The sequence below is a fragment of the Aedes albopictus genome, chromosome 3 (genome assembly GCF_035046485.1).
Source record: "Aedes albopictus strain Foshan chromosome 3, AalbF5, whole genome shotgun sequence".
Taxonomy (NCBI): Eukaryota; Metazoa; Arthropoda; class Insecta; order Diptera; family Culicidae; genus Aedes; species Aedes albopictus.
The window spans coordinates 119,544,159-119,571,455 of record NC_085138.1 but is presented as its reverse complement, the minus strand read 5'-3'; the positions used below and the strand labels follow the sequence as shown (position 1 = coordinate 119,571,455).

The window sequence follows — 27,297 nt, the reverse complement described above, 5'->3', positions numbered from 1 at the left end:
TAAAGACAATCTTATTGCTGGTTCCTAGTAACCGTTATGCTTGACCAAATATACAGGTTTGAGCCGTACTTTGACTTGCAGTAGAGCCACAACCATTTTGGTCAATTGTTGGCTCATTTAAACCGTTATAGCTCCCAAGTTTCGCCAGAAATCACTTAAAAACGAAATGTTGTTGAAAAAAGAAAAGATACTCATTGCAGATATAAAAAGTTTAGTCGGCCGTATTGATTTCGGCCGCCATCTTGAATATATATACCAAAACATATTTTTCACCATGTTGAAATCCACTGATTTTCAAATTTCTTGCGTCAATTAGATATATCTTTTTCCTATCAAAAGTTATCTGCACTTTTGTAAATCGTGCCACTTTTGCGCACTGGGCTAGGTGCCGTTTGTTTACATAAATTCTTAAAACCAGTTGAAAAGCAGTTCTCTGTCAAAAATACACGAAACATAACCTCACATTTTGGCCAGGAGGAGGAATTCAGACCGACGATTGGAAAGTTTAGCGCCCACCAGCAGACGAACGAAAACGGCATACGACTTATTGATTTCGCCGCCTCCAAAAACATGACCATACGTAGCACCTTTTTTTCCAACACAGCCTCCATTTACGTTACACCTGGAAATCACCACAGCATGCTGCAGCAGACGGAATCTCAAATCGACCACGTTCTGATTGACGGACGGCACTTCTTGGACATTTTCGACGTCAGTGTTAGATTTTGCAACACAGCAGAAACCTCAGAGCAGCGGGACGAGAAAGGAAATCACGGAACGGAGAAGAACAAAACACCTGCGTACTGTTTCACTGTACACGAACGAATGGACTTTTATTTACATTCAACATTTTACAACTATAAACAATAACAATCGATAACACACATATCCATGGTGTATCCATATTTCATAAATGTTGTCTCGATTACGAGTGGTGCTCGAATGCATCTCTCAACACCTCTCCTCAAGTCGACAACCCGAGTACAACGATCAAATTTATAATATAACCACAGATCTATTATTCGATATTCTAAATTGATAACATAATCAAACACTTCAGCTGTGCCTCACGCTTCCTCTATTCTCTTTCGACTCGTCATATTTAATACATACGCACTAATTCACGTAAACTCTTTCGCTCAATCACTAAAAATCCTATGGTCTTACTGACCCCTCCTAGACTGAAATCCCGTATTTTGCTGTTTTTCTGATCTTCAAAACTTTATCGGCAAGCTAGCCAATTCTCCTTCTTCACGTCGCATGCTGTTTCTCTCCATTCGCCATCTCCACTGCCACCGGTTGTTCCAAGCGTCGCATTTTGTCAAAATAACTTGCATCCTTCACTATGTGGTCCGTCACTCCAGAGTCTAAAAACCACTGCACTTTCTCCAGTTGTTCTTTTTCTCTCGACACTAAGAAAGCAATATCTGCGCAATTCGAGGTACGATTTTCTTCAATTACTAAATCTCTCTCACCGTTTCGAAATTTCACTCTTCCGTACCGACTCCGTTTGGGAACCACTGACACATAACAGTCTGCTCGCTTGTGACCAAGTTTGCCGCACCGAAAGCACTTTACTTTTCCCCACGTGTGTCTGCTTATCATAGCAATGTTGCTTTCACCCTTGCTCTCACCACTGTCATTGTTCACAAGATTTTTCTTCAAATCAACGTCTAGCAAACGCTTCTTCACAAATGCCATCGTTACTCCACTCGGAAGAGTTTCGATGGCAGTAACAACTGAATCAAACGACGATGGCAATGTTAATAATAAATGGCGCGTCCGATTCTTCCACTGTCGCACCACTTTCTTTGAGTTCACGAATCAAACAGTCGAACTGAATCAAGTGTTCTGGCAAACTAACACCAACTTCCTCCACATACTTCAATGTAAGTAGCTGCTTTCTAATGTAGAGTTGCCCAGCGACACCGCGACATTCGAACACCGACCTCAAAGTACTCCACATATGCTTTGGGGTCGCACAGTCTTTAATCAGTTCTAGTTGACTGTCCGCGATAGCCGAAATAATCACAGCTTTACACCTTTTATCTGCGATTTTCCGTTCCGCCATTCGTCTTTTCTTTTCCGTTTTCACTTCTACGCTATCGTCAGCCATCACTCGCAACTCGTCGATCTCAGCAACCTCCCGTTCGACGCAATCCAGGAGACCGAACGTATCGAGGATGGTTTCCATCCGGAACTTCCAGTTGTGGAAGCCGGATCCATCGAACACGGCGACTTTCACTTTCTCATTCATACCTGGGCCCATAACCTGGTAGATTTTGCAACACAGCAGAAACCTCAGAACAGCGGGACGAGAAAGGAAATCACGGAACGGAGAAGAACAAAACACCTGCGTACTGTTTCACTGTACACGAACGAATGGACTTTTATTTACATTCAACATTTTACAACTATAAACAATAACAATCGATAACACACATATCCATGGTGTATCCATATTTCATAAATGTTGTCTCAATTACGAGGGGTGCTCGGATGCATCTCTCAACAGTCAGGACCTATCGTGGCGCCAACATCGACTCCGACCACTATCTGGTGATGGTCAAACTGCACCCAAAACTTTTCATCGTCAACAATGTACGGTACCGACGACCGCCACGGTACAACCTAGAGCGACTACAACAACCGGATGTCGCCTCAGCATACGCGCAAAATCTCGAGGCCGCGTTGCCAGACGATGGCAAGCTCGACGAGGCCCCTCTAGAGGACTGCTGGAGTACAGTGAAAGCAGCCGTCAACGACGCAGCCGAGAGCACGAATGGTTCGACAAAGAGTGCAGAACGGTTTTGGATGAGAAAAACGCAGCGCGGGCGGTAATGCTGCAGCAAGGGACCCGACAAAACGTGGAACATCACAAACAGCGGAAACAGCAGACCCACCTCTTTCTGGAGAAAAAGCGCCACCTGGAAGAAGCGGAGTGCGTAGAAATGGAATGTCATTCATCAGCTCAAAACCAACAAAGCAGCTGGTAAGAATGGTATCGTAGCTGAACTCATCGAGATGGGCCCAGAAAAGTTGGCCTGCTGTATGCATCGGCTGATAACCAGGATCTGGGAAACCGAACAGCTACCGGAGGAGTGGAAGGAAGGGGTAATCTGCCCCATTCACAAGAAAGGCGACCATTTGGAATGTGAGAACTTCAGAGCGATCACTATTTTGAATGCTGCCAAAAAGGTGCTGATCATCTTCCTTCGTCTGTCACCTAAAATAAATGAGTTCGTGGGAAGTTATCAAGCTCTGGCTTCATCGACGGCTGATCGACAACGTACCAGATCTTCACCGAACGGCAAATTCTCTAGAAATACCGTGAATACCAGGTCCCAACGCATCACCTGTTCATCGACTTCAACGCGGCATACGACAGTATCGACCGCGCAGAGCTATGGAGAATCATTGACGAAAACGGCTTTCCTGGGAAACTGACTAGACTGATTAAAGCAACGATGGAGGGTGTGCAAAACTGCGTAAGGGTTTCCGGTGAACTATCCAGTTCATTCGAATCTCGCCGGGGACTGAGACAAGGTGATGAACTCTCATGCCTACTCTTCAACATCGCTCTGGAAGGTGTGATGCGACGAGCCGGGCTCAACAGCCGAGGAACGATTTTTACAAAATCCGGTCAATTTATGTGCTTTGCGGACAACATGGACATTATTGCCAGAACATTTGAAACGGTGGCAGAGCTGTACACCCGCCTGAAACGCGAAGAAGCAAAGCTCGGACTGGTGGTGAATGCCTCAAAAACAAAGTACATGCGGGTAGGCGGAACCGAACACGACCGGATACGTTTGGGTAGTAATGTTACGATAGACGGGGATACCTTCGAGGTGGTGGAGAAATTCGTCTACCTCGGATCCTTACTGACGGGTGACAACAACGTGAGCCGTGAAATTCGGAGGCGCATCATCAGCGCAAGCACTCGGAGTTATCGAGCGATGCGTGCTAAGGACGATCTTCGGCGGCGTGCAGGAGAACGGTGTGTGGCGGAGAAGGATGAACCACGAACTCGCTGCACTTTACGGCGAACCCAGCTTCCAGAAGGTGGCCAAAACCGAAAGGATACGATGGACACGGCATGTTGCAAGAATGCCGGACAACAACCCTGCATAGTTGGTGATCGCGACAGATCCGGTTGGCACAAGAAGGCGGGGAGCGCAGAGATCGAATTTTATTTCCATCTAGTCCACGTACCGTGCATGTACCAAACTTTGCGCAGGTCCAAACTTTGCGCATTTTTTAAACATTTCTAAAAAACTAAATAATTATCGGCATTTTTCACACATTAATTCACATCACAAGTTTTGATTAATAAACGTTTGTTCACATTTGTTTACCGTATTTTTTTTTTGTTTTTACTAGTAAATAAATCGAAACCCGTATCGCCACACGTAGAAACGTCAAAATTTGCACCGTCTTAACGCAGGCGCTAAGGAGTGCTCCTGCGAAAAATCAGTATATTTATTAGAAAAACCAGCCACAGAAATCCAATCAGGCCAAACATTTCAATAGGTCCTATCTGCATTTGAGAGGCTCTCTTTGATCACTTTCTCTTTCAATTATTGCAATGTTATGGTACACTTTTCAACTATTTTTTCAGTACAAATCAAAAGACGATTGTTTTGACCATCGTTCAATGCAAGGAGACAATCATAATACAAATGAACAGCTGAGATATTAATGAAAGAGAGGGAAACCAAAGAGAGCCTCTCTTTTGCAGATTGGACCTTTAGACATGTTTGGCCTGCAATGTCGCGACTGTTCGTGTGACTAACATCTAGTTTGCCTCGCCCTTACAGCGTCAGTAGCGGTACTATAAGTGTCAAATAAATTTTGTTTACCAAAACAAAAGGTCCTCTACAAAATGGGCACTTAAACATAATCAATTATTACAATTAGAGTTATTAAAATAATTAAATAGGAAAAGTTAGTACAGCGCAATTGGCGTTCTAGTGTATTTCTATTGTATATTTCTTTAAAAATCGTTTAAGTGAAGTTGAATGTTGCGGTTAATTAGCAGAAAAGGTAATTTTCTAGTTATTTCAATCGTCTTTCACATCACATTTAATAAATTTATAAGAAAAAACTGATGCGCAATGTTTGGAACCATTGTTTACATTGTGTTCTTAATTTTTGCGCACTTTCAGCAAACCAACATGCCATGGATTAATCTTCGTTGCAAGTGGCCAAGGCTATCGATCTTGCCAGAAAGGGTCAATCCATCCGACGGGCAGCGGCTTCTGCTAACGTTCCGGAAAGCACCGTCAGGATGAAGCTGAAAGAAAAGTGTGCTTCTAAAAACCCCGGAAGGCCTCCCGTTTTAACGAAGGAGGAAGAAGTTTTCATCATTAATTGCAGGGCCGGATCTAAGGGGGGGCCGGGGGGGCCCGGGCCCCGGGCCCCCACATTTTAGGGGCCCCCACAAAAACCTTTTTTGGTCACTAACATTAGCTTTATTTTTCATATTGCTCAAGTACTGTTCGAAAATAAGGAAAAACATTTTTGGTCATCTCTCCGAGGGGCCTCCACATCCGCTCGGGCCCCGGGCCCCCACAATCCTTAATCCGGGCCTGATTAATTGGATAATCAATAGCGCGAAGGTTGGTTTCCCGGTTGATGCAAAACGACTAAAAACTTCCGTGGCGTATCTGTTCAAAATGTCTGGCAGAAAAAGTCCGTTCACCGATGGTATTCCCGGCCGAAAGTGGAAGAAACTTTTCCTAAAACGACATCCCAATATCTCGCGTCGGATTCCTAGTGCGCTTTCGAAACAACGGACAACTGTGACAGAACCGAAAATACGAAAATGGTTTGATCAGATTCATTCTTATTTTATGGCGAACAAACTGAACCATGTTGCCGCTGATCCCGTCCGAGTGTTCAACATGGATGAAACAGCCATGCGTTTGGTTCCATCCAGAGAGGAAGTATTTGCGGAAACAGGTGCGAAGTATGTGCACACAAACTGTGCGAATTCGGATAAAGAAGCATATACCACTTTGTTTGCCGCAAATGCAGCCGGAACCTTGGCAACGCCGCTCGTACTCTTTCCCTACAAACAAAGACTACCCGCTGAAATATCACTAAACGCTCCATCTGGTTATGTAGTAGGAAAAACTGAATCGGGCTGGATGAACCGCGAGACCTTTTATTATTATCTGAAGAACATTTTTTATCCTTGGCTACTGAAGATGGAAATCACACTTCCGGACATCGTGTTTGTAGATGGCCACACATCGCATATTTCGTATCAAACTACCGAGTTCTGTAGAGAAAATGGGATTGAGCTGATTTGTCTCTTCCCGAATGCCACCCACATTCTTCAGCCACTAGACGGGGCCTTCTTCGGAGGACTCAAAGCACCGACGAACCGACGTGACAGCTAGAACAAATAAATTCAAATTTGTTGTCCCCGACGCCATGATGAAAAATAGCCGAACACTAGCGCCTCCTCTATAACGGTTCGCGTTGTTTTGATAGCTTGACTCAAAACCCCCGTGTATTCATATAGGAAAAGGTTCGTGCCTGAGCTGATTTGACAGAAGCGTTCGCTCGCTTTGCTGGTCGACCGTTAAATTTAGGGGGGACACAAGGGGCTAGTCGCTTGGAACATTGTGCCAAGAGGTGCCAAGCACACCGTCTTATACGCTGTGTGGCACACCGAGGCACTCTGAGGCACAATTTTGACACTTGAGTTTGGGTGAGAAAACTAGGCAACCATGTGCATTTGACCTGCAAAATGAAAACAAACAGTTGGTTGTCTTGGTAGTTGCCAAGCAAAATCTGAATCATCAAGCAGTGGCACTTCGGGGCACACTGAGGCACAATTCAATACCCGTTGGCACACTGAAAATAATTGGCACAAGTAAAGATGTGCTCAGCGACTCCCCCTTGGGGGGACACTTTTGAAACACCACTGTCACGTCGGTTCGTCGGTGCTCAAAGCTCGGTGGAATAAAAAGTTGATTCAATGGAGGACGCATCATGCAGGAGAAATGATCCTGAAACACGAATTTACTCCTTTGCTTAAGAAAGCAGTTGATGAAATGGGGAATTTGAAAAGCACATTAAATACCGGTTTCAGAAGGTGTGGTCTTGTGCCATGGGACCTAAACGCTGTAAACTATGAGATGATTGCAACAAAACAAACTTCTGATGTTGAAGCGACAAGCAACAGTACAGAAAATGACCTAGTTCCCGAGAAAATTGCGCCCAACGCGTTGCTGTCAGCTTTTGAGGACTACTTGAAAGTTGGTCAGCTGAATTTGTTCGTGCAACATCAATCTGCGGTAGTGTGGACAGGGCCAGCAGAGGATGCAAATTTATTTTACGTATGGCAGCAAATCAAGAAAAATCAAGAGTCCCACGCTGCAGAAGGAACATCAACCGAATTAATCGATGGCTTCCTTGGATTTGACGAAGCTATGCTCGAGGGTTCGTATTTTTACAAGTATACTTTTTATGTATTACTGATTAAATATTTTTATTTTTTTTAAATATTCGCAGATGAGCGTGCAAGAGCTACAAGTCTTCTGAATTTTCAAACTCCCGGAATGGAATGCACGCCATGCGAAATGTCTCTTGAGAAAGCCCCTGAACCTCAAGTTGAACCAAACAGTGTCGAAGTCTTGGCAAATTCAGCGACAATGTCTTCAAGTCCCTTATGTGAAAGGAGTAACAAAGAAGATTTTCTTGAGAAAGCATTTCGCATACCAACGGTGTCAATGAAACCATCAAAACGTGCAAAATCTCAGCGACCACGCCCACCAGCAGTGGCAACAAGCGACGAATTTCGAGAATGGTTCAGGGAGATAGAACAATATAAGAAAAATGAGGAACAGAAGCGACAAGAAAAAAAGGCAGAACGAGAAAAGAAACCTTCAAAAAAAAAAAAAAAAAAAACAGCAGTTCGTGAAGGCAAAGTCAAAAACGAAGGTATCAAAACCACGACTGTGAAACGTGCTGCTCAGATTGTAATTTGAAATTTTTAATCGATTAAATATGTCATATCCATAAGCTTCCAATGTTATTGTTCAAGACAGAATAAAACAATGCGCTTTAACAAAACGACACATTATGGTTTTTTTAATTAACTAAGACAACTTTTTAACGCAAAGAATTACTTGAAATATCAAACCGCACACTCCTTCCCCTTATTTAAACTATTTTGATTTGATATAGCGACATTATCAGGAAGAAAAAATCCATTTTGGCATGATTTTGAAGCATGCGCAAAGTTAGGAACATCATGCGCAAAGTATGGAACAATGAGGATTTTGTGCGCAAAGTTAGGCACATAATGTTCGGTCACTTTTTATATTTTTATTATTTTTTATTTTATATCATGGTTCTTTTTCAAATGCTTAATCGATAGAATGTTAGTAAACATGCTATAGGTCAAAAAATTGATAGAATATTACACTCATTTGTATTTCTTTTTAATGAAAAAAGTTGAAAATTTCTTAACTGCGCAAAGTTTGGTACATGCACGGTATATGCCGGGCACTATATGAATTTGATTTCTGTCACACCTATTCGACAATATGGTATATAGAACGGTCAAAAATGGTTATTTCCGGTCAAAATGTTTGCCCAACAGATCATAAGTATGCCATCACAATTCGACGAAGAAATCTTTCTCTGTGGTTGTGAAATACGATGTTTCGTGTGCAGAAAATCCAGGTACACATTTGCCTGAATCTTCCCTGGGACAGTTTGTTTACAATTTACCGACGGGAAGTAGCAATACATTTCAATAACTAAGCAGCTTTTGTTGTATTCTGCAGCAGTGAAATCCAACTTTGAAGTGCTTTTGTGGGGTGTGAATTATGAAGGTAAGTTCAATAAATGAAGAAGAACAATTCGGCTAGCTGCTGCTTTGGTGCGGTTGTCTTTGGCACACGCAAAACGAAAAACAAAGGTTTAGTACTTTATTATTATTATTATTATTATTATTAGCTTTATTTACGAAGCTTTCAGCCCTAGGCTGGTTTGCTCGAAGGTTTAGTACTTCAGTGGAGTACGTAATTATTCGATTTCTAGTGCTGCAGGGGCTGGTTATCGATAGTTTACATCTTTTTGCTTCCATTAGATGGACATTGGTAAAGGTAAGTTGGAATAACTTTGATTATTGGCTTTTTTCGTTCTGTTTTTGTGAACATGTTTCTTCAGAAACATTGAAAGGAAATTCCGCTCTACTATTTGCTTGGACTTGGGCTATAAATACGCAGCTGGTATCAAGATATCAAGGTAGACTAAATACTTGAAAAAAAAACAGAGGAGTATGTAAAATTTACCGACCACTTTAAAATAACGATTGGCCGAATGGCTTACAATTTTCCCTCTTGAAATTGTGAGATGTATGCGTATGGTTTGTTGATTGGGGCATTCTGTAAATAAAATATAATCTTAAAAAATGGTAGAAGATTGCGACAAAGGAGAAGAAAATTATTTGGAGTGCCCAAATGAATAAGAATTCTGAATCGTCTGAAATCCACGATTATGACTCATCTCCGCATTCAATAAAGCTTCTCGACTTTTTATCACATATCTTCTTCTCGAAAATTTATTTTCTTTTCCGAAATTTTCAGCCAATTTGTTCGTTCAAGGGAAGGTCCAAAAACTACGTCACGCACCCAGTTGAGAATCAGATGGAAGCGAGGACAATTAGCAAACATTTTCAGAAAACCTATAAAAACGGAATATAGACTCTTAAGTACCCAGTTTTTGCGTGACATACTTAATGGACGTTCCACAACCTGCTTCTTTTCCCTGTGCCTAAACGTGCTTCGAGCCCTACTACATGGGAACGTCCCCGTCCCGTGCAAGGAGACAAGTGGACCCATCAACACGCTTCACATAATTTTGTGGACATAATTGTATTAGGCGAATATCCGTGCATTCGGAGCGAGAGCGCTTAAAAGCCCTAATACATGTGTGTTTTCGAGGAATGTGGGCTTCTCCTGTTAGTACACGGTTCTCATTCCAAATTCATCGTCTGAAATTTTCCTTCCTTTTGACATGAGAGATAATTGAAAACAGAGTTTTCCATTTGTTATCTTTAGTGCCTGTCCGCGCACGAAATGAAACCTTGTTTGCGACAACAACATGTACCTTTGCTGGTATTATTTTCGTATGTTTTGCTTACATTTCTAGGATAGATTCTTTTTGCTAAGGTTTCCAACGGTTCTTCTCGGAAAACAGGTTGTTTCACATGTGTGTAATCATCTCGATATTTGTGCGGTGTAAGTGTCAGTGTAAAGTGACTCGAGAGTATCCTATAGATATAAGATGAAAATTTGAAAATATGGAGGGCTGTAGAAGTTTGAGCTGCTGTTTTCGGTAAGAGCTGGAGATTCCTGGTTTCATTTTTGGTTTACAGTGGTGTAAGAACCGAGCTTCGCAGCTCGGCTTCTTCCTGACCTGCATCGGCTTTATCCTTCATGCTGAGTTCCTGCAAATCTTGCTGAATTTGATCAAATATACTCAATTTGGGATTGGGGTCCTCTTCACAGGAACTACTTCGGCCGGGTCCTTCAACTTCTTCCACCTCCTCGTGGGACGACGATAGGGCCGTTGATGGGTCAGTCGGTTTGCATGGCTGCATTTTGGTGGCTATCGCTGTGGGTTCCTTCGAAGGATCCGTGCTCGGGTAGTGATAATGATGCGATTGGATATGAGTTCCGGTAAGGTTGGTCAATGGGATTCGGTAGATTCGCAGGGGTTTGCTCGTATTTCCATTGGAAGGAGACGTTTCGCTATCCGTCGGTTGTGCTTTGTTAAGATTCAGTGTTGGCTGTCGGATGAACGACTTTCGAGTTGGGGAGCTTGGTGAGCTACCCTTGATGATCGTGTTGTTCTGCGGCGAGTTTGGAGGAACAGATGGTTCCCCGAAGTGCTTGCAGAGATTCTTTGTATTAGGCTGTGGTTGAGCGCCAAAATGCTTGGCTAAATCTTTACTGCACGTGGTAGTCGGTATCGAAAACGAAGAACCAGCTTCGCCATAGGAATTGCTTTTCGATATCGGCCTTTTAATGTCTTCCGTAGAGAGTGTACTCTCTTTAGGTTTGTCCCCCTCGGGCTTTGGCGTTTGCAGTGCCCGTTGAATTTGTGGCGTTGTTAGTTCTGAGTTCTTACTGTCGGTGGAACCGCTGTCCTGGCCATCTAAACTTTGTGCACCGTTATTATCTTCATCTGAGCTGAGTCGACTTCTTCCAGGACTAGTCGAGCTATCGTCATCTGGAGCGACTTTGCTTTCCTCGATTCGTGGCTTTATCAGTTCGTGGTCTTCGGAGTCCGGACCACGTAATTTGGCACCCTTGGGGATAAATTCTGGAGCGGTGGTTACAAAGTAGATGTCCTTTTTTGAAGTAATAAGTTGAAGCTCAGCCATCATGACCGTATGTACTAGATTTCCATTCACAAGAAGTCGAATTTCCATTGAATCTGGTGTAAATGCAATGATGTATGGAAATGCGCAGACGACTGAAGTTGGTGGTGTGTTGAACTGAAAATCGAATTCTGAACTACTGGAACACTCTTCCGAGAGCTTTTGAAAATGACATGTATCTGAAACATAAAATTCAACATTTTAGTTTATTATCAAAACCAAAACAATAACTCAAACTTACGATTATAGCAAAGCAACAACTCCGTATCCTGTCCGTCATACAGATCCAAAGCGGCAACCAAATGAACTGCAGTCTGTTTTCTAGTATCCGCCTCGTGGAGCTTCGTTGCATGACCAGTCGCTTCCGACACGATCTCGAAACTGTACTTGTATCCAACGCAAATCAGTAGTCCCGAATTTGGGCACGAGCCTTCCAGTATCGTCATGATCATTGGAGCCTCGTGTAGTGTTATTTCCTTCAGAAAGATAAAACCATCGACGGTATCATTATCACTATTGGGACACCAGGATGTCCACGCAGCCGTATGCTTCCACTGGAATATCAACAACTTTCTTCCAACTGCAACGGCCATCCGAAGGTGAGCCTCTCCTGCTCTTGATATGGCAAACAAATGACAACCTCTTGTTTTGTCTATCCTACGATCCTTAACGTCAATTCTCGATCTCTGCCCTAACCGATCTTCACTGAACTCGTTCAACCTAAAAACATGCACCCTGTGGCCGTCCTTCTGCAAGGCCGATCCACCTCGCACCAGCATGATCCCGTGATCTTCAATGACACTAAGCTGTTTCACTGCTAACGTTCTATCGAACACAATCCTATGGGTTTGGTCCTCCTTAATTAGATATGTTCCTTCGTCTGAGGCCAAAAATAGCTGATCCTGACCCCAGCTGTCGCCAACCAGATCGTTTCTCGGCGTAAAGGTCGGATAGAAGCACTGTGGCTCCCAGGGTGGCCGCTTGAATACGGTTCCCGCCGATGCTATGCTCGTTGGGGCATCTCCGCGGACGATGGCTTCCAGCTTGAGGGCCTGTCCGATGCGAACAAATTCCACCTGACGGGCATCCTCCTTCAGCTTGGATGTTCGGGGCGCGTCGTAGAGCACTTCCGAGAAGGCCCTCCGGTTCAGCATATTCTGTCAAGTGAAAAAGAGAAAGAAAATTCAAATGTGAGAAAAGTTGAGATAAGAAAAAGTACCTAAGTATAATTTTTGAGTTGTTTCTATTATTAGCGGAACAAATTTTAGCATTGAGCATTTGGCGGTGTCGTATTATCCCAATTTCTCCTCTTCCATCAGCAAAAATTTGCTGATTTCCAGCAATAAAAAATTGGTGTGTAGGAGAAAGCGTTTGATGCAAGCTCAGTAGAAGGAGTAAGTCGAGTGACCACACCCAAGCAGCACACATGCCATAAAGAAGTGTCGACAGCGCAGGCTGTTCGTTGTACAGGACCTACATTCATGTAATTCTAACTCAAAGCTTGAGCTTGATTGACCACCCGTGAATGCTACTCCAGTATCGCCAGACCAGCTACCCTCAAACAGAAGGAACCATTTAGATATATGCCGGGGACTAAGCTGGCATCTTTTGTGTGTGAATGTTGGTGATCTTCTATGTTTAGGCGACAATGCCTCCTGCCGCGTCACGTAAAAAGTCAAGGTGGGGAAGGGGAAGGAAGTGATGATTGCAATCGTTTGTATCCACAGCAGACCGAATATACCTCTGCGTCTGCACAAATTCATGCGGATGTCGTAGTATTGGTGGGATATGTTTGACAATGGGTTCACACACATTGGTGCGTGGATGCCAGGCGTAAGGTAATACATAGATTAATGTTGTATTTATAAGTCTGAAGATAATGCGGCATAGTTCGCTTGATTGCATAACTCGTAGGCGTTATATATGTATTACGATTGTTGATGATTTTCGGTGAAAACACACACTAAAACTCGATAATACATAACGTTTTGGCCTACTCAACTTCAGCCATCATCAGATATTTTATGCATCAATCGATCACCACCAGCGTGGCTGCAATACGGTAACATAAACTCCACAAAGTGAAAAGTTAAAGTGTCTCGAGCAAGGTAAGTAAAAGGAAGGTAATCCAATATGTCAGATTCCACCATCCGCCATATTGGAAAACCTAACGACAGCTGGCAAGTTTGTATTCAATTTTTTTCACTAGTGAGATGACAAACAAAAACTTTCCGCCCTAGCAACGTACCAACCCCACAGAAACCATGCACGCTTAACTTTCTCAGCACTAAAATCGAACAAACTCCATGACACTCATCAAGTGTTTCCTACTTACACGGATTGCAAACGAGATTGCAAATTAGCTCGTACACCCACTCAAGCAAATATTTTGCAATATTCTCGGCAAAGCAATCTCTTTTGGTTAAGAAATCGCCATTGTATTCATAATTAACAAAAATGCGGGGGCACGAGCAAATTTTAAACCTGGGGGAATATTACTCATTTTATGAGTGTCATGGAAGTATGTCAACATTGGTTATCCGTGTTGAGCATGTTGTTGCCGATGCGGCGCAGCAACGCTTCTGTAGCGTTCTGCAGCATAAACAAACTGGCCGGCTGTCACCTCCATCCCCCCGCAGTGTGCCGCACTCCCCGCATCCACTTACTGCTTATACGCTAACACCTTCCTTATAAACATCTTGGTCTCGAGTATACCAAAGTGGCGAATCCTTGTCGTTTTGATAGATTTTTTGCTCGATTGGAACTATGGGGATGACAGAAAATCGTCTGTTTCAAATTTTACGTTTCTCCTCTTTATTTTATCCAGTCTCGTTATGAAAAGTTATACAATATTATGATAGATTGAACCTGTACTGTGAAAGTTGGAAGCCTGAGAGATGACAGGTGTGATGCAGCTAGCGAACGGATACAGGGAAACGCAATAATCGCTTCGTTGGGTGGCTGGGATGGGAATGAAGTGTAATCGGGATAAAGGGGGCTTGAGTTGAGACTGTCGAAGCGTGAACATAACAACAAAGTTTTTCCGTGATTTGTTGAATCGTCATGGCGTAAGTAAAGCTCTCCAGCGGTGAGATTTGGACGGGAATCGAACGCATAGTCCGAGGTTTTTTTTTTTCTTCTAAACCATAGGGGGAGAATTAACTCAAAAGACACCCTAGCAGGAAGGTTAGGGTAGTGTGGGCTGAAGCTGTCTTCTACTACAATAGAAAAAGCCAGGACTACTCTCTCCTCGACCCACTAAACACATTTCTATGGTCGCACAAACCCTACGACTCTCCGGAACCACCAAGAAGGTATTGCTTCAGAGACGGGCTAGTGCACATCGCACCCTCAAGGTTAGCTGCGTAGCCTGCAGCAACGAACATCGATTACTCGCTTTGGAAAGTCCACCACCACACCCTGTGCCCTCGGAAGGCAGGCGGGTCAACCCCGCCCACGCCCTACTGTTTAGCAGACATCGAGACCTGATACCCACATGCAACCCGATCTGACCTGCCCGCAAAGGAAGGGTATTACTACCCTTCAGGCTCTATCAGATGCACCAGAAGGTTGCTGACAGCAGGGTCTCCACCTGCCGGCCGGCCCATACCGGGGACCCCTTTCAAACCGCGGGCTCGGATCCAACCAACTAGACCGACACCACGACAGCAACGCTACCGGGACTTCCTCTCCGCGGCCACTTAATCGCTGTAAGGGTAGGTCTTGACAGCAAGGCACCGGTATGACCTACACGCTTAGAAAAGCGTTCTGATAAACGTGAACAAACAAACGCAAATATGAGAACAAGCAAATATACACCGTGAACTGGAACTAGTTCCAGCTGTCAATATGGGCGTTCTGGAAACTGTGATATCTAGTTCACGGTGTACATTTCTTATTGTTGTTATCGTTGCTATGCATAGTTCCCGTTTGTTCCCGTTGCCGTGACTGCGAGTTCACGTATACCGGAACGGATTTTTTTTTGCGTGTACGAAGCCGACTCCGAACCCCTGGACCACCTCTTGTACTGAAATTGAACTAGTCATTCTCCGAGTTCACGCGCCACCTCCTTTGTAGCTCCCAGACGATATGGGTGATAGCCGTTGAAACGGCGTTCCAGCCAAACTCATCCCTACACATCCTCTGGACCAAGTTGTCCGGGTTTGTGTCCTCCCCGCATGTGGCAAGCATGCAGTCACGCATTGTGCGAAAACGCGGGCACACGAACAAAACGTGTTCCGCTGTTTCCTCTAAACCTAAACCACTGCACACTGGGCATTTGGGAGAATCCGCATGCCCGAAACGATGTAGATACTGTTGGAAGCATCCATGATCTGACAGGTCCTCTGTCAGGTGGAATGTAACTTCCCCATGGTGCCTATTAATCCAACTATCTACCCTCGGTATCAACCTATGGGTCCACCTTCCTTTGGTGGAACTGTCCCACGCGCGCTGCCAATTTGACCATAGAGGCCATCCTGGCAGTCCTGCGTATGCCTCTTGTGCCGCGCATTCCGAAGCACTCCATGTCCTCACTGGTAAGGATGCCGATAGGCACCATACCAGTAATGACGCAGAGAGCGTCGTGTGACACGGTACGGTACGCGCTCGCAACCCTCAGGCACATTAACCTGTAATTACTTTCCAGCTTCCGTCCGTAGCATTTAGTACTTAGCGCAGTGCCCCACGCCGGGCCGCCATACCTATGTATGGACGTAGCAACACTAGCCAGAAGCTTGCGCTTACTGGCGTACACCGCAAAGCTATTGGACATCATCCGGGACAGTGCCGCAATAGCTGTGGAGGCTCTTTTACAGGCATAATTGACGTGGTTACCGAAGGTAAGCTTATCGTCGATCATCACGCCCAAGTGTTTGACGGAGCGCTTTGACAGGATAGTGCACTCACCTACACTGATCTCCCCTTGCTGCTCTGACTTCCGGTTGTTAACAACCGTCACCTCAGTCTTGTGGTGAGTCAACTCCAGTTTCCTGGACCACATCCATGTCTCCACAACCTTGACCGAGTGGGCAGTAGTCGACTTCACCTCCTCGATCGTTTCACCGTATGCTTCGAGCGTAATGTCGTCGGCAAATCCGACAATCTTCACTCCCGCTGGGTACTCTAACCTCAACACCTCGTCGTACATGACATTCCATAATACCGGACCCAGGATGGGTCCTTGCGGGACTCCTGAAGTTATGTGAAAGCACTTCCGACCCACCTCCGTGTCGTAAACTAGTACTCGATTCTGAAAGTAACTTTCGAGAATCTTGTACAGGTACCCGGGTATCCCCAGACGCAAGAGCGCATCGGCAATAGCAGACCAGCTGGCGCAATTAAACGCATTCCTTACATCCAGAGTCACTACTGCACAGTAGTGAATCTCCCTTTCTTGGGCTCGAATGCTTTCTCGGCAGTTTTTGTAACCGACAAGATAGCGTCTACGGTCGACCTCCCCTTCCGGAAGCCGTACTGGTTACTCGAAAGACCATTTTTGCCCTCGGTGAACCTTAACATTCTATTGAGGATGATCGATTTTCGAGCTCCTTCCCCGCCGTGTCTATCAAGCATATTGGTCTGTATGCCAACGTCTCCGGGTGGTTTCCCCGCCTTTGGCAATAGAACCAGGCTCTGCCTCTTCCATGCTTCTGGTTCTGGGAAAACTCCCTCGTCTAGGCATTGCTGCCTGAACATCTCAGGAGCCTCTGCAATAGCTACTTCTAAGGCCAGGTTCGGAACTCCGTCCGGACCTGGGGCCTTACCTACGCTAAGGGACTTTGTTATTCCCGCAAGTTCCACATCGGTGACCCTCTCCTCATCGCCAGCCCCAGTCCCCGACTGTCCTACGAAAGGAGGCCAAGGACTAGGATCATGACGCGGAAAAAGTCCCTCGATGATCTCCTCCAACATCTCTGAAGATTGCTCTGTAGGATGGGCTGGATGGCGTTACTTAGGCAACGGTAATTCTTACACACACACACACACACACACACACACACACACACACACACACACACACACACACACACACACACACACACACACACACACACACACACACACACACACACACACACACACACACACACACACACACACACACACACACACACACACACACACACACACACACACACACACACACACACACACACACACACACACACACACACACACACACACACACACACACACACACACACACACACACACACACACACACACACAGTCAAGCTAGATGTAAAATCATCCGCGTTATCATCAATGCTTCTGGGCGGCTTTGGGATCATGATGCAGTTGAAGAACCCTGCATTGCATATTCTTGCGAAACATAGTCAATTTGCAGGATTATGAGAAACTCGTACATTTTTATATTCTTAATCACTTAACCTAATTTACAGCTCTATTGTCCACTGGGGCACTACGTGAGCAATTTCAATGACCCTTCGCGTACCCAACGTCTATTTCGGATGATTTTCGAATCTTGAATCAGCTATGAAAAAGGCATTTCCGAACCGATTTTTTCGAAGTCAATTGCATTCGCTCCAGGTTTGTCCAAATTGTCAAGGACTACCATACGGAACCGGTTCACCCATCCGTTCCGGAGTTATTCCAGATTCCGTTGGGGTCATGACCGGCCGTAAAATGACACATTAATGCATTTTACTCTGAATCTATAGTTATTTTGGAAATTTGCACATATTATACGCCAGGAATACATAAACTATATAACTACAAGGAACCATTGACTTGAAATGACACAATCAAGCAGTCTCATGAACCGGATATGTTCCGGGTACCCAGTGTTTGGACGAAAAAGTGATCAGTGAACCACTCGGCAGTTTTTGTTCCCTTCTGTTGATTCTGTTTCAATTACCAAGCGGTGTATGTTCTCTCTTCGAGTCGCATGGTTCACGAAGGAACACAAAGAAGATACTCCGATATAAACAAGCTGCGGCGATGAGCGGGCATCGCTAAGTGTAACACTTACCGATGATCGCTCATCGTTGGCTTGGGGCAACTGTAAATAATCGTTATTTTCATCAGTATTTAATGCGTTTTCGCTTTAAAAACGTGAAATACTATTTAATTTAACTGTATTCATGACGTTGCAGGTTGTGTAGTCACAATAAAAAAAAAGAATTATGGCAATAACATATTCTAACCGAATGCATCGCTTTCATTAGCGTCATCGAGCATCTTCTCTCTTGATTGCGCTCTCGTATCGAACCGGGCAAGAGAATGATCAGCATTTCGGGGAGCGTTCCCGAGCATGTTGGTTCATGAAGTGTTACATTCGCGAATGTATCACTTGCTGAGCATGGACCATTCAGTGGTTCGCGATAAAAATCCACACACTGCGGGTACCCCCAGGCAGAGATGTCCATATCCTCAGTGTGGGAAAGAGAAATAGAAAATACACCACTCACGCTGTGCATCTGAACAGGAGCCCTTCTCTTATATGTGGATCCACCACTGCGATTCGGATGCGCGCAAGCTTGGTGGGTAGAAATAAATCTCTTAGCTCCCTGAGCACTAGGCCACACAATAGTGCGGCGAGAGCGATTTCAAATTCTCTTCGGTGAAAGTGTAAAAAATCACCCGGGTGCGCGCTCCAGTGAGGTTTTTGCGCCAGAGTGCGCGCTGCGGTGAAACGCCGGAGAGTTCTCGCCCCGGCGACACCATGGTGATAATTCGGTGACTGCTGGGTGAAAACACGGGAGAGCGCCGGAGAGCGATGCGCGCGAAAGAGTGAGCCACACTCGATCCAAGGCGGACGAGCAAGAGCACGCACTAGCGCTTGGTCTACCTACCACCCAAAACAAGAGAAACTGGCTTCTTGGTGTGGTGAAAAATGTTCCTATCCCCAGTGTGGTCGATAAACTGACGCCGCAGTGAATCGCTACGGTGAAATGCCATCTCTGCCCCCAGGGATGTGGCCAAAGTGGCCATTCTAGCAACATTGTCAGAATCATTCATGCGGCACCTCGAACTTTATGATTTGTCGAAACATGAAGGAAAATAGTCCTTCCATGCTCCTAAGACCTCTCGGGAACGGCCTGGCCCCGGAATGTTCCGGGTGTCCCCTGGGATGTGACAAAAGTGACCATTTCCACAACGTTGTCAAAATCAACCGTGCAACACCTCTAACTTCATGATTTGTTGAAACATAGATGAAAATAGTCCTTCTAGGCCCTTATGGCCACTTGGGACCGGTCTGGCCATACCCGGAATGTTCCGGATGCCCTCAGGGAAGTGGTAATTTTCAAACATAGTCAAAATCAGCCGTGTGATACCTCAAACTTCATGATTTGTCAAAACATGAAGGATAGCAGTCCCTTTAGGTTCCCATGACCCCTTTGAGTGGATTGGCCCAGACCCGAAATATTCCGGATGCCCCATGAAAAATGGTCAAAATGGCCATTTCTACAACGTTGGTCAAAACAACCGTCCGACACCTCAAACTTAATAATTTGTCGAAACATGAAGGAAAATAGCTATTCTAGGTTCTCAAGGTCCCTTGCAAACAACCTCGCCACACCGGATATGTCCCAGATGTCCCCCGGCAGGTTGTGGAAACCGATAGTGTGATACCTCAAACTTCACGATTTGTCAAAACATAAAAGAACATAGTGAGTCTTAATCCCTTGATTGTTAGAAATGTCCTGTATGCCCCGTTAGGAAATGGTCGAGGATAACATTACCTTAGGTATTAGGGCCTGTCCATAAACTCCATAGACTTGGAGGGGGGACGTGGTGGGTCTGGTCAAAGTCTACGGTCCATACAAATTTCGAAAATTTTGTATGGACGAAAGTCTACGATGGGGAGGGGGGATCTGAGATTGCCAAAATTGAGTCTACGTAGTTTATGGACAGCACCTTACCACAACGTATCGAAATCAATCTTGCGGCATCTCAAAGAGCATGATGCTATGAGAATAATCATCCTGAAGACCTAAGACTATTTGACGCTTAGACTATCGACGCCAAAGCCGAATGTGGTTCTGGTTTGTAATAAGTTGAAAGGTGGTGTCGCATGTAAACGCAGAATCGAATGCATATTTTCTGTTCACAGCAGCCAACCCTAATTACTACCGCAACGATAAAACCAGAAAACGTAAATTTCTGGACTGGCTTGCGAAGGACTTGACCCTTGAACACGCAAAACAACGATAAAAACCTTTCGGTTTGTCAAGCAATGTAATAGATAAAATTTCCGCTTATCTGAAAAGTTATGAGTAAATGCATGGTAACTATCTTCCGTTGACAAAGACTTTTTTATGTGTTCGAGTAACGTTAATTTGTCCAATTGTTATATAGCGCATTTAGTTCACCACTGGACTATCGCACTAGTTTTCACAAGTGTGAAAACGCAAATAAAAGTACACGATTGCAACAAATCAACTCGGTGTCTTCAGAGCACTTATTCAGCATAGATCGTAGAAACAGTGCGCCGAAGACATCAAATTGATTTGATGCAAACGCGCATTTTTATTTATGTTTTCGCACCTATGAAGACTGAGTGCGCAGTACAGTTGTGAACTGAATGCGGTATAAGTGTTCAAACATTGCATGCAAAACCCATTCTTATACTACTAATTTGATGTTGTGCTAACTTTATAAGGGTTCACAGGAGAGGGTTTTGCAACCTGATTTCAGATTCGTATCCGTTCGAAAAAAAAAATACTGATGCCGATCCAAGGATGTGAAAATTCATACTAAATGTTCCTCATGTCTCAAGGCAATTCGTAGAGAACATGGAACAAGCGGAATTATGCAAAAATTTTGTTGCAAATTCTGGGCTAGCGAAGAAAAATGAATGTTGCAAACGGTTGGAATATGATAATTGAAAAGTTTAACAATTAACGTTATTTTTGAAGTTATATAATTTACCCGGCATCCTGAATATAACCAAAGTTCAGACCATGCATGTTCAAATACAACATTCTATTCATGTCTCAAAAATCTTATATCTCAATTTCACCATTGATGCTCTCAACATTGTAATCATCACCATTTTTGTGAATTCTTCGAAGCATATTCTATGTAACCAGATTGATCCTGAATACTCATTGCTCTCAATCTTCTTTATTCTATTTTATTTTTCGAAAAAAAAAACTACAGCACTGTAAAGATGGCATCTCGAACATTTCAGGTTAAGTTTCAAATTCTTGAAGTTCTCCAGATGGCCTTCCGGAATAGTTCGGGTGTGGCCAGACCGATCCCAAGGGGCCATAAGAGCCTAGAATGACTATTTTTTATGCTTAAACATCATGAAGTTTGAGGTGTGGCATGGTTGATTTTGACAATGTTGTGGAAATTGCCACTTATGACACATTCCTGGGGGCACCTGGAACATTCTGGGTATGGCCAGGTCGTTCCCGAGGGGTCATAAGGGCCTAGAAGGACCCTCCATGTTTGGACAAATCATGAAGTTCGAGGTGCCGCACGATTGATTTGACCAACGCTGCGAAAATGGCCAATTTGGCCACTCTCCTGGGGACATCCGGAATATTTCGGGTGTGGCCAGAACCACTCTAAGGGGTCATGGGAACCTAAAAGGACTATTATCCTTCATGTTTCGCCAAATCATGAAGTTTGAGGTGTCACACGGCTGATTTTGACTATGTTTGAGAAATGACCACTTCCCTGAGGGCATCCGGAACATTCCGGGTATAGCCAGACCGGTCCCAAGTGGTCATAAGGGCCTAGTAGGGCTATTTTCCTTTAGGTTGCAACAAATCATGAAGTTAGAAGTGTCGCACGGTTGATTTCGATAACATTGTGGAAATGGCCACTTTTGTCACATCCCAGGGGGCACCCGGAACATTCCGGGTATGGCCAGGCCGTTCCCGAGGGGTCTTAGGAGCTTAGAAGGACTATTTTCCTTCATGCTTCGATAAATCATGAAGTTCGAGGTGCCGCATGAATGATTCTGACAATGTTGCTTGAATGGCCACTTTGGCCACATCCCTGGGGGTACCCGGAACATATCCGGTTCATGAGACTGCTTGATTGTGTCATTTCAAGTCAATGGTTCCTTGTAGTTATATAGTTTATGTATTCCTGGCGTATAATATGTGCAAATTTCCAAAATAACTATAGATTCAGAGTAAAATGCATTAATGTGTCATTTTCCGGCCGGTCATGACCCCAACGGAATCTGGAATAACTCCGGAACGGATGGGTGAACCGGTTCCGTATGGTAGTCCTTGACAATTTGGACAAACCTGGAGCGAATGCAATTGACTTAAAAAAAATCGGTTCGGAAATGCCTTTTTCATAGCTGATTCAAGATTCGAAAATCATCCGAAATAGACGTTGGGTACGCGAAGGTTAACAGCTGCACTTACATTTTGTACAGCGCCTAGATTCTATTGTACTTTATCGAACTGGTTGCCTTTCTGCTGCTTTCACTTTTTTCTACTTTATACCTAGTAGAATGTTGAGCACAAGGATGATGATGGATGGCCGTTGTTCCTTTCCAGTCCGATTGGGGGTCCATTATGAGTAGCAGTTCGCCGATGTCCAGGTATCCGGGTCCGTTTGAGCCATGGGGCTCAGAAGAGAGTCAGTGTCAGTTGCTCTCGGGTGAAAAGCAACTGACGAAAAATTGCAAGTGCCGGGGCTGGGAATCAAACCCATGACCATCCGCATATGAAGCGAAAGTGTGACCAACTACGCCACGGGCCCCTAAACTCGTACATTGTGCTCATGAAAAGTAGTAGTAGTAGGCAATAAGCACGAGAGCTCAAAATTCCACAAGGAATTCTGGATGAGAACTGTTTCCTTTTTGCAGTTCGCATACTGTCCGTTATCGGCCTTGTGAGTTTCTAGGAAAGCCGTGGCAAAAATTCTAAATTTAATTAATTAAACATAAAACTTCTGAATAAGTTATGAGGTGTTATAAAAATAATTTATTATTAAACAATTTAATTACCCGTTAACGCTCTTAATTAAATATTAACACCTCTCCTCTAGTCATTCCTATGGCAATCCTCAACAGTTTAGTCTTATCTTTTACTCATACCACGACAGTCACGTTTGGCCGCGTCAACCTCAAATTTTCACCCGCGGCGCAATAATGACCAGAGGATCCGCTGAAGAATTGGAAAAATCGTTTGAAGTTGCCAAGAAAACGACCTATCTTGTAGGCCTCAACCCCTTCATAGGCGACAGAACGGTCACAGGTCGGTTTGTGTTCTCTGCCCTGTTGATGCTGGGTATTTATTTTCTATGTTTCTATACCCTGTGGGTGGTGGGAAGCGAGTGGCAAACATCCTTGGAGGTAATTCAGATCTTGATGCTGAACGTTTTGGGAACCAACAAACTGTGGCTTGGATTTATGCGAAGTTACGATTATTATTTACTGTTCGTTAGCAGTGCGGACATTTACAAGATATTCGATGCGGATATTCGCAATCGCCCTATTTTGAGACAAATGGTGAGAATATTGGCGGTGACGCTCAAATCGATGGCACTCATTTACACGTTGTCGGGATCACTTATTCTCGTGCTGATGACCGCAGTTATCCTTATAACCAAGGAGAGACTTCTGTTGCTCAGGATTTACATTCCCTTTGTGGATCACACGACACCGGTGGGATATGCTATTACAACGGCTTTGCATATGCTTATGATAGCATACTGCGTGAATGGTTATTTGGCCTCGGATAGTGTGTTTGTGTCGACAATTTTTCCAATAGTTGGATACACCAATGCATTGAGAAACGAAATAGATAATTTCAACGCAACATTGCATGAAGTCGAGCAAAATGAGGACGAAATCGCGGAGCAACTAATGCATATCGTCAAGCTACATCAAAGGATTGTACAGTATGAAGGCCAAGCAGTAGCGTTCTTCAAGGAAACAAATCTGATTCAGATTAATCTACAGGCTGGTTTACTCTTGGCGCTTGTATTTATGGGGCTCATCCTGCACTATCTACCGGCAATGTGCACAACATTGGCTATTCTCTTTGAACTGACACTATACTGCTCGCTAGGAACAATCATCACTACAAAGGTTAGTTTATTAGTTTATCGATATGCTCACAAATATAATATGTGTGCTTTCAGAACAATAAAATGATACTCGACATTTATGACATTGACTGGCACCTTTTACCAAAATCGAAACAGATGCTGGTTTTGTTCATGCTACATCGAGCCCAGAACGGTCGAAGTCTTTGCGTTGGAAATTTTGCGCCAATGGACATGCAGACTTACGTAAAGGTATAGTACGTGAAGTCGAAAGCGATAGATGTGGTTTACATTTGACTCCTTTTCAGATCTTGAAAACTGTGTATACATTTCTGGCAATGCTAATAACGGTTATGGACTAAGTGATGTCGATGCAGTGCTGTATTTTATTGTATATTGAAATAAACTGTTTTTGTATAAGGGGTACTTGTTAGCAAAAAATCACCGTCATATTTGAAATTAAATTACTTTACGTATCAGTGCTGAAAATGTCATTTCGACATATCATATGTTCAACAACCTGCAGCTCATTTTAGAAGCTGAACCTGAAAATAAGTTAAAAGAAAAACTTGTGCAACTACACCAGTTTTACAAAAAAGTCACAAAAAACACTCTTTTTCGAATATTTAAGGTAAATGTCACGGTATCGGTGAATATCGGCAGTGCTTGGTGAGAGACAATGATTCATTGTTGTCAATTAACCATCATCGAATAAAACATTGATTTGAAGTTAAAAGTTGATTTATTTATTGAAGAGAACTCAAAGAACAACAAAATCATCACATTTTACCCCTTGTAGGATGTTGGGGTCAATATGACCCAGACAGGCTCGTCGAACGTGTACTACGTTTATCGTTGTGTGCCTAGCTAAACATCTTAGAAGGGTTAAAATGTACAAAAACACTCGTTTTTGTTTCAACGACTGTTTTCTGTTGAACCTCCAGAAAATTAAAACGCTTCCCTAATTGTTTGCCGTTGAACCGCTTCAGCTGAGCGCCACGAGTGCGAAAAAGCCATAGTCTGGTTCATATCAGTGCCGACACGCCAGCGACGACCGGTCCAGCCTTTTGAGCAGCATTGGCGACATGTTTACCCGTCTTTTCCTGCAACCAAGCAAGTAAGTTATCAAAAAACACGAAACGAGGTTAACAGTTTCCAGCAGCCTGTAAGCCCATTTTTTTAGGGAATGCCGTACCGGAGTTTACCACACTTCCGTACCCTTTTCCAGTGTATCTACACAGAATACACACTGCGTTTCATCAACTCCAGAGAGAAGAGTGCGTACGTGTGCTGTATAGTGGCTGGTCTCTATATACTTACAACTTTTTTGCCAATCTTCTTCAGCTTGCCAGCTTCCGTTGATCCGAACAGCAGGACAGCAGCCAACATGACGACCAGCAGCAAGAGCTTGGCAAAGTTCATTGTGAGATTTTATTTTCGTGAAAATGGCAGGAATGGGTACTATCCACCGTATGGGTGATTGCTTGAAAAAGTACTTACGTTGAATGATGCATCCGTTGGAAGGAAATGGAATTTATATGGCAAGAAGGTGGCACGTGATTGAAAATGTGCTATTTAGATGCTCAAGCTTGGGGATGCCCAATGGTGTATGGCGATTTCAAATATTTGAAAATTACTTTAGGCAGGGTCGCATTCAGATACAGCGGTCAGGTTAGGGCAAATACGAAAGATTAATAGCAGAATAAACAAAGAAGAATAAGTTAAGAAAAATATAGATCTTTATTAAAAAAATATATTCAACAAGCAAAAATATCATAAACGTATGGAAAACTGTCAGGGACCTGGCAGAAAAAGGAGCCATATAGGGAAGCAAGAGTAGCCAAAAAACGAATCCGCCACAATAGAAAAGAATATGAGAAAATATGATTGCGCAGATGCAAGGGAGTATGGAATAGAATGATATGCTGAGGTTTTACGGAACTGTCAATGGCGTGCAGAGAACAGCGCTTCCTCTCGTCATTTGCAGCGACTTATGGAAACTTGCTGATAAATAAAACAATGGTGGCTGCCAGGTGGAGGGAGCCATTAGAGGACTGAAAAACTAAGGACTCAAGAACAAAAAGGCTGCTTGGAAGGGCAATCTGACGACTGACCTTCTTAGGCACAGCATTGAGCAGCTGTATCAACTCTTACACCGCATTAAATTTAAGATATTGGAAAAGGACAAACTGCCTGCTAGTTGGCTCGATTGTCTTATTTGCCTTCTACAAGAAAAAGCATCGACTAGAGTGCGCGACGCGAACTACAGAGGTATATAGGTCCATTCGTCAGATTTTCCCTCAAAGCTTTCTAACAAACTTCTTTCAAGGTTTCTTATGACTTCCTCACTGAAAATATATTCCTTATATTTTTGGTAGAAGCCTTATACTATCTTGGCATGTACTCAGCTGATATATTTCCAGAAAAATTGTAGCAAATTCCATAAAAAGGTAATTGGCAAGGCAGATTACTGACAAGATGTGCAATAAATTATTTTCTGTGCTGTCGTAAAATCAGAGCTAGTTGGTCAAGGTTCCCCGATTTTAGCGCCATTTTTACATTCCGACGCATGAATTCCTGGAGGAATCTCTGAAAATACCGCTTGAGTAACTCCTGCAGGAACTACTGGAACAACTTCTGAAAGAATCCATAGAGCAACTTTTGGATGAAAATCTCGGTTGGGATACGACTGGGATGATTTTGCTTCGGAATGTTGGCTTTGCAGTCTTTTGGGGGAATCGAGAACACTAGTTTATGATTTTTCCCGACGTTTCGGTCCGTATGGGACCTTTTCCAAGGGTTGAATCGGTCAAGGTTTCCTAGCCAAGGTGGCTGTGCTAAGCTCAAAAATGTCATGCGGAAGTTTTGGTATAGATTGAGTCCGTTCGGTTTTGAACCGT

The 27,297-nt window shown here is 43.9% G+C and overlaps 2 protein-coding genes and 1 pseudogene across 7 annotated transcripts in view; 2 read left to right on the top strand and 1 right to left on the bottom strand.

Moving 5' to 3' along the window:
- The first annotated feature begins 6,965 nt into the window (after positions 1-6,965).
- LOC134289682 (uncharacterized) lies at positions 6,966-8,825 on the top strand (annotated as a pseudogene).
- A 312-nt stretch (positions 8,826-9,137) lies between these two features.
- The window catches only part of LOC115263581 (GTPase-activating Rap/Ran-GAP domain-like protein 3), a 598,953-nt gene continuing 580,793 nt past the window's right edge, over positions 9,138-27,297 (bottom strand). For all 6 annotated transcript variants that reach the window (XM_062855941.1, XM_062855940.1, XM_029866830.2 and 3 more), the window contains 2 exons: positions 11,652-12,567; positions 9,138-11,589 (listed from right to left, as the gene is read on the bottom strand). In XM_062855941.1, coding sequence (XP_062711925.1) covers positions 10,397-11,589; positions 11,652-12,567 — 2,109 coding nt within the window. In that variant the 3' untranslated portion in view covers positions 9,138-10,396. The remainder of the gene's footprint in view (positions 11,590-11,651; positions 12,568-27,297) is intronic.
- LOC134289901 (odorant receptor 67d-like) lies at positions 23,453-25,479 on the top strand. Its single transcript, XM_062856619.1, has 3 exons — positions 23,453-24,440; positions 24,494-24,649; positions 24,706-25,479. Exons 1-3 carry the CDS (start codon positions 23,499-23,501, stop codon positions 24,757-24,759), a joined length of 1,152 nt encoding a protein of 383 aa, XP_062712603.1. The 5' UTR covers positions 23,453-23,498; the 3' UTR covers positions 24,760-25,479.

Excerpts from the sequence above, each read along its gene's own strand:
- LOC134289901 (XM_062856619.1), top strand. The coding sequence starts at position 23,499 with ATGACCAGAGGATCCGCTGAAGAATTGGAAAAATCGTTTGAAGTTGCC. Across the intron at positions 24,441-24,493 it reads GAACAATCATCACTACAAAG|AACAATAAAATGATACTCGA; the intron begins GTTAGTTTATTA and ends GTGTGCTTTCAG. Across the intron at positions 24,650-24,705 it reads ACATGCAGACTTACGTAAAG|ATCTTGAAAACTGTGTATAC; the intron begins GTATAGTACGTG and ends ACTCCTTTTCAG.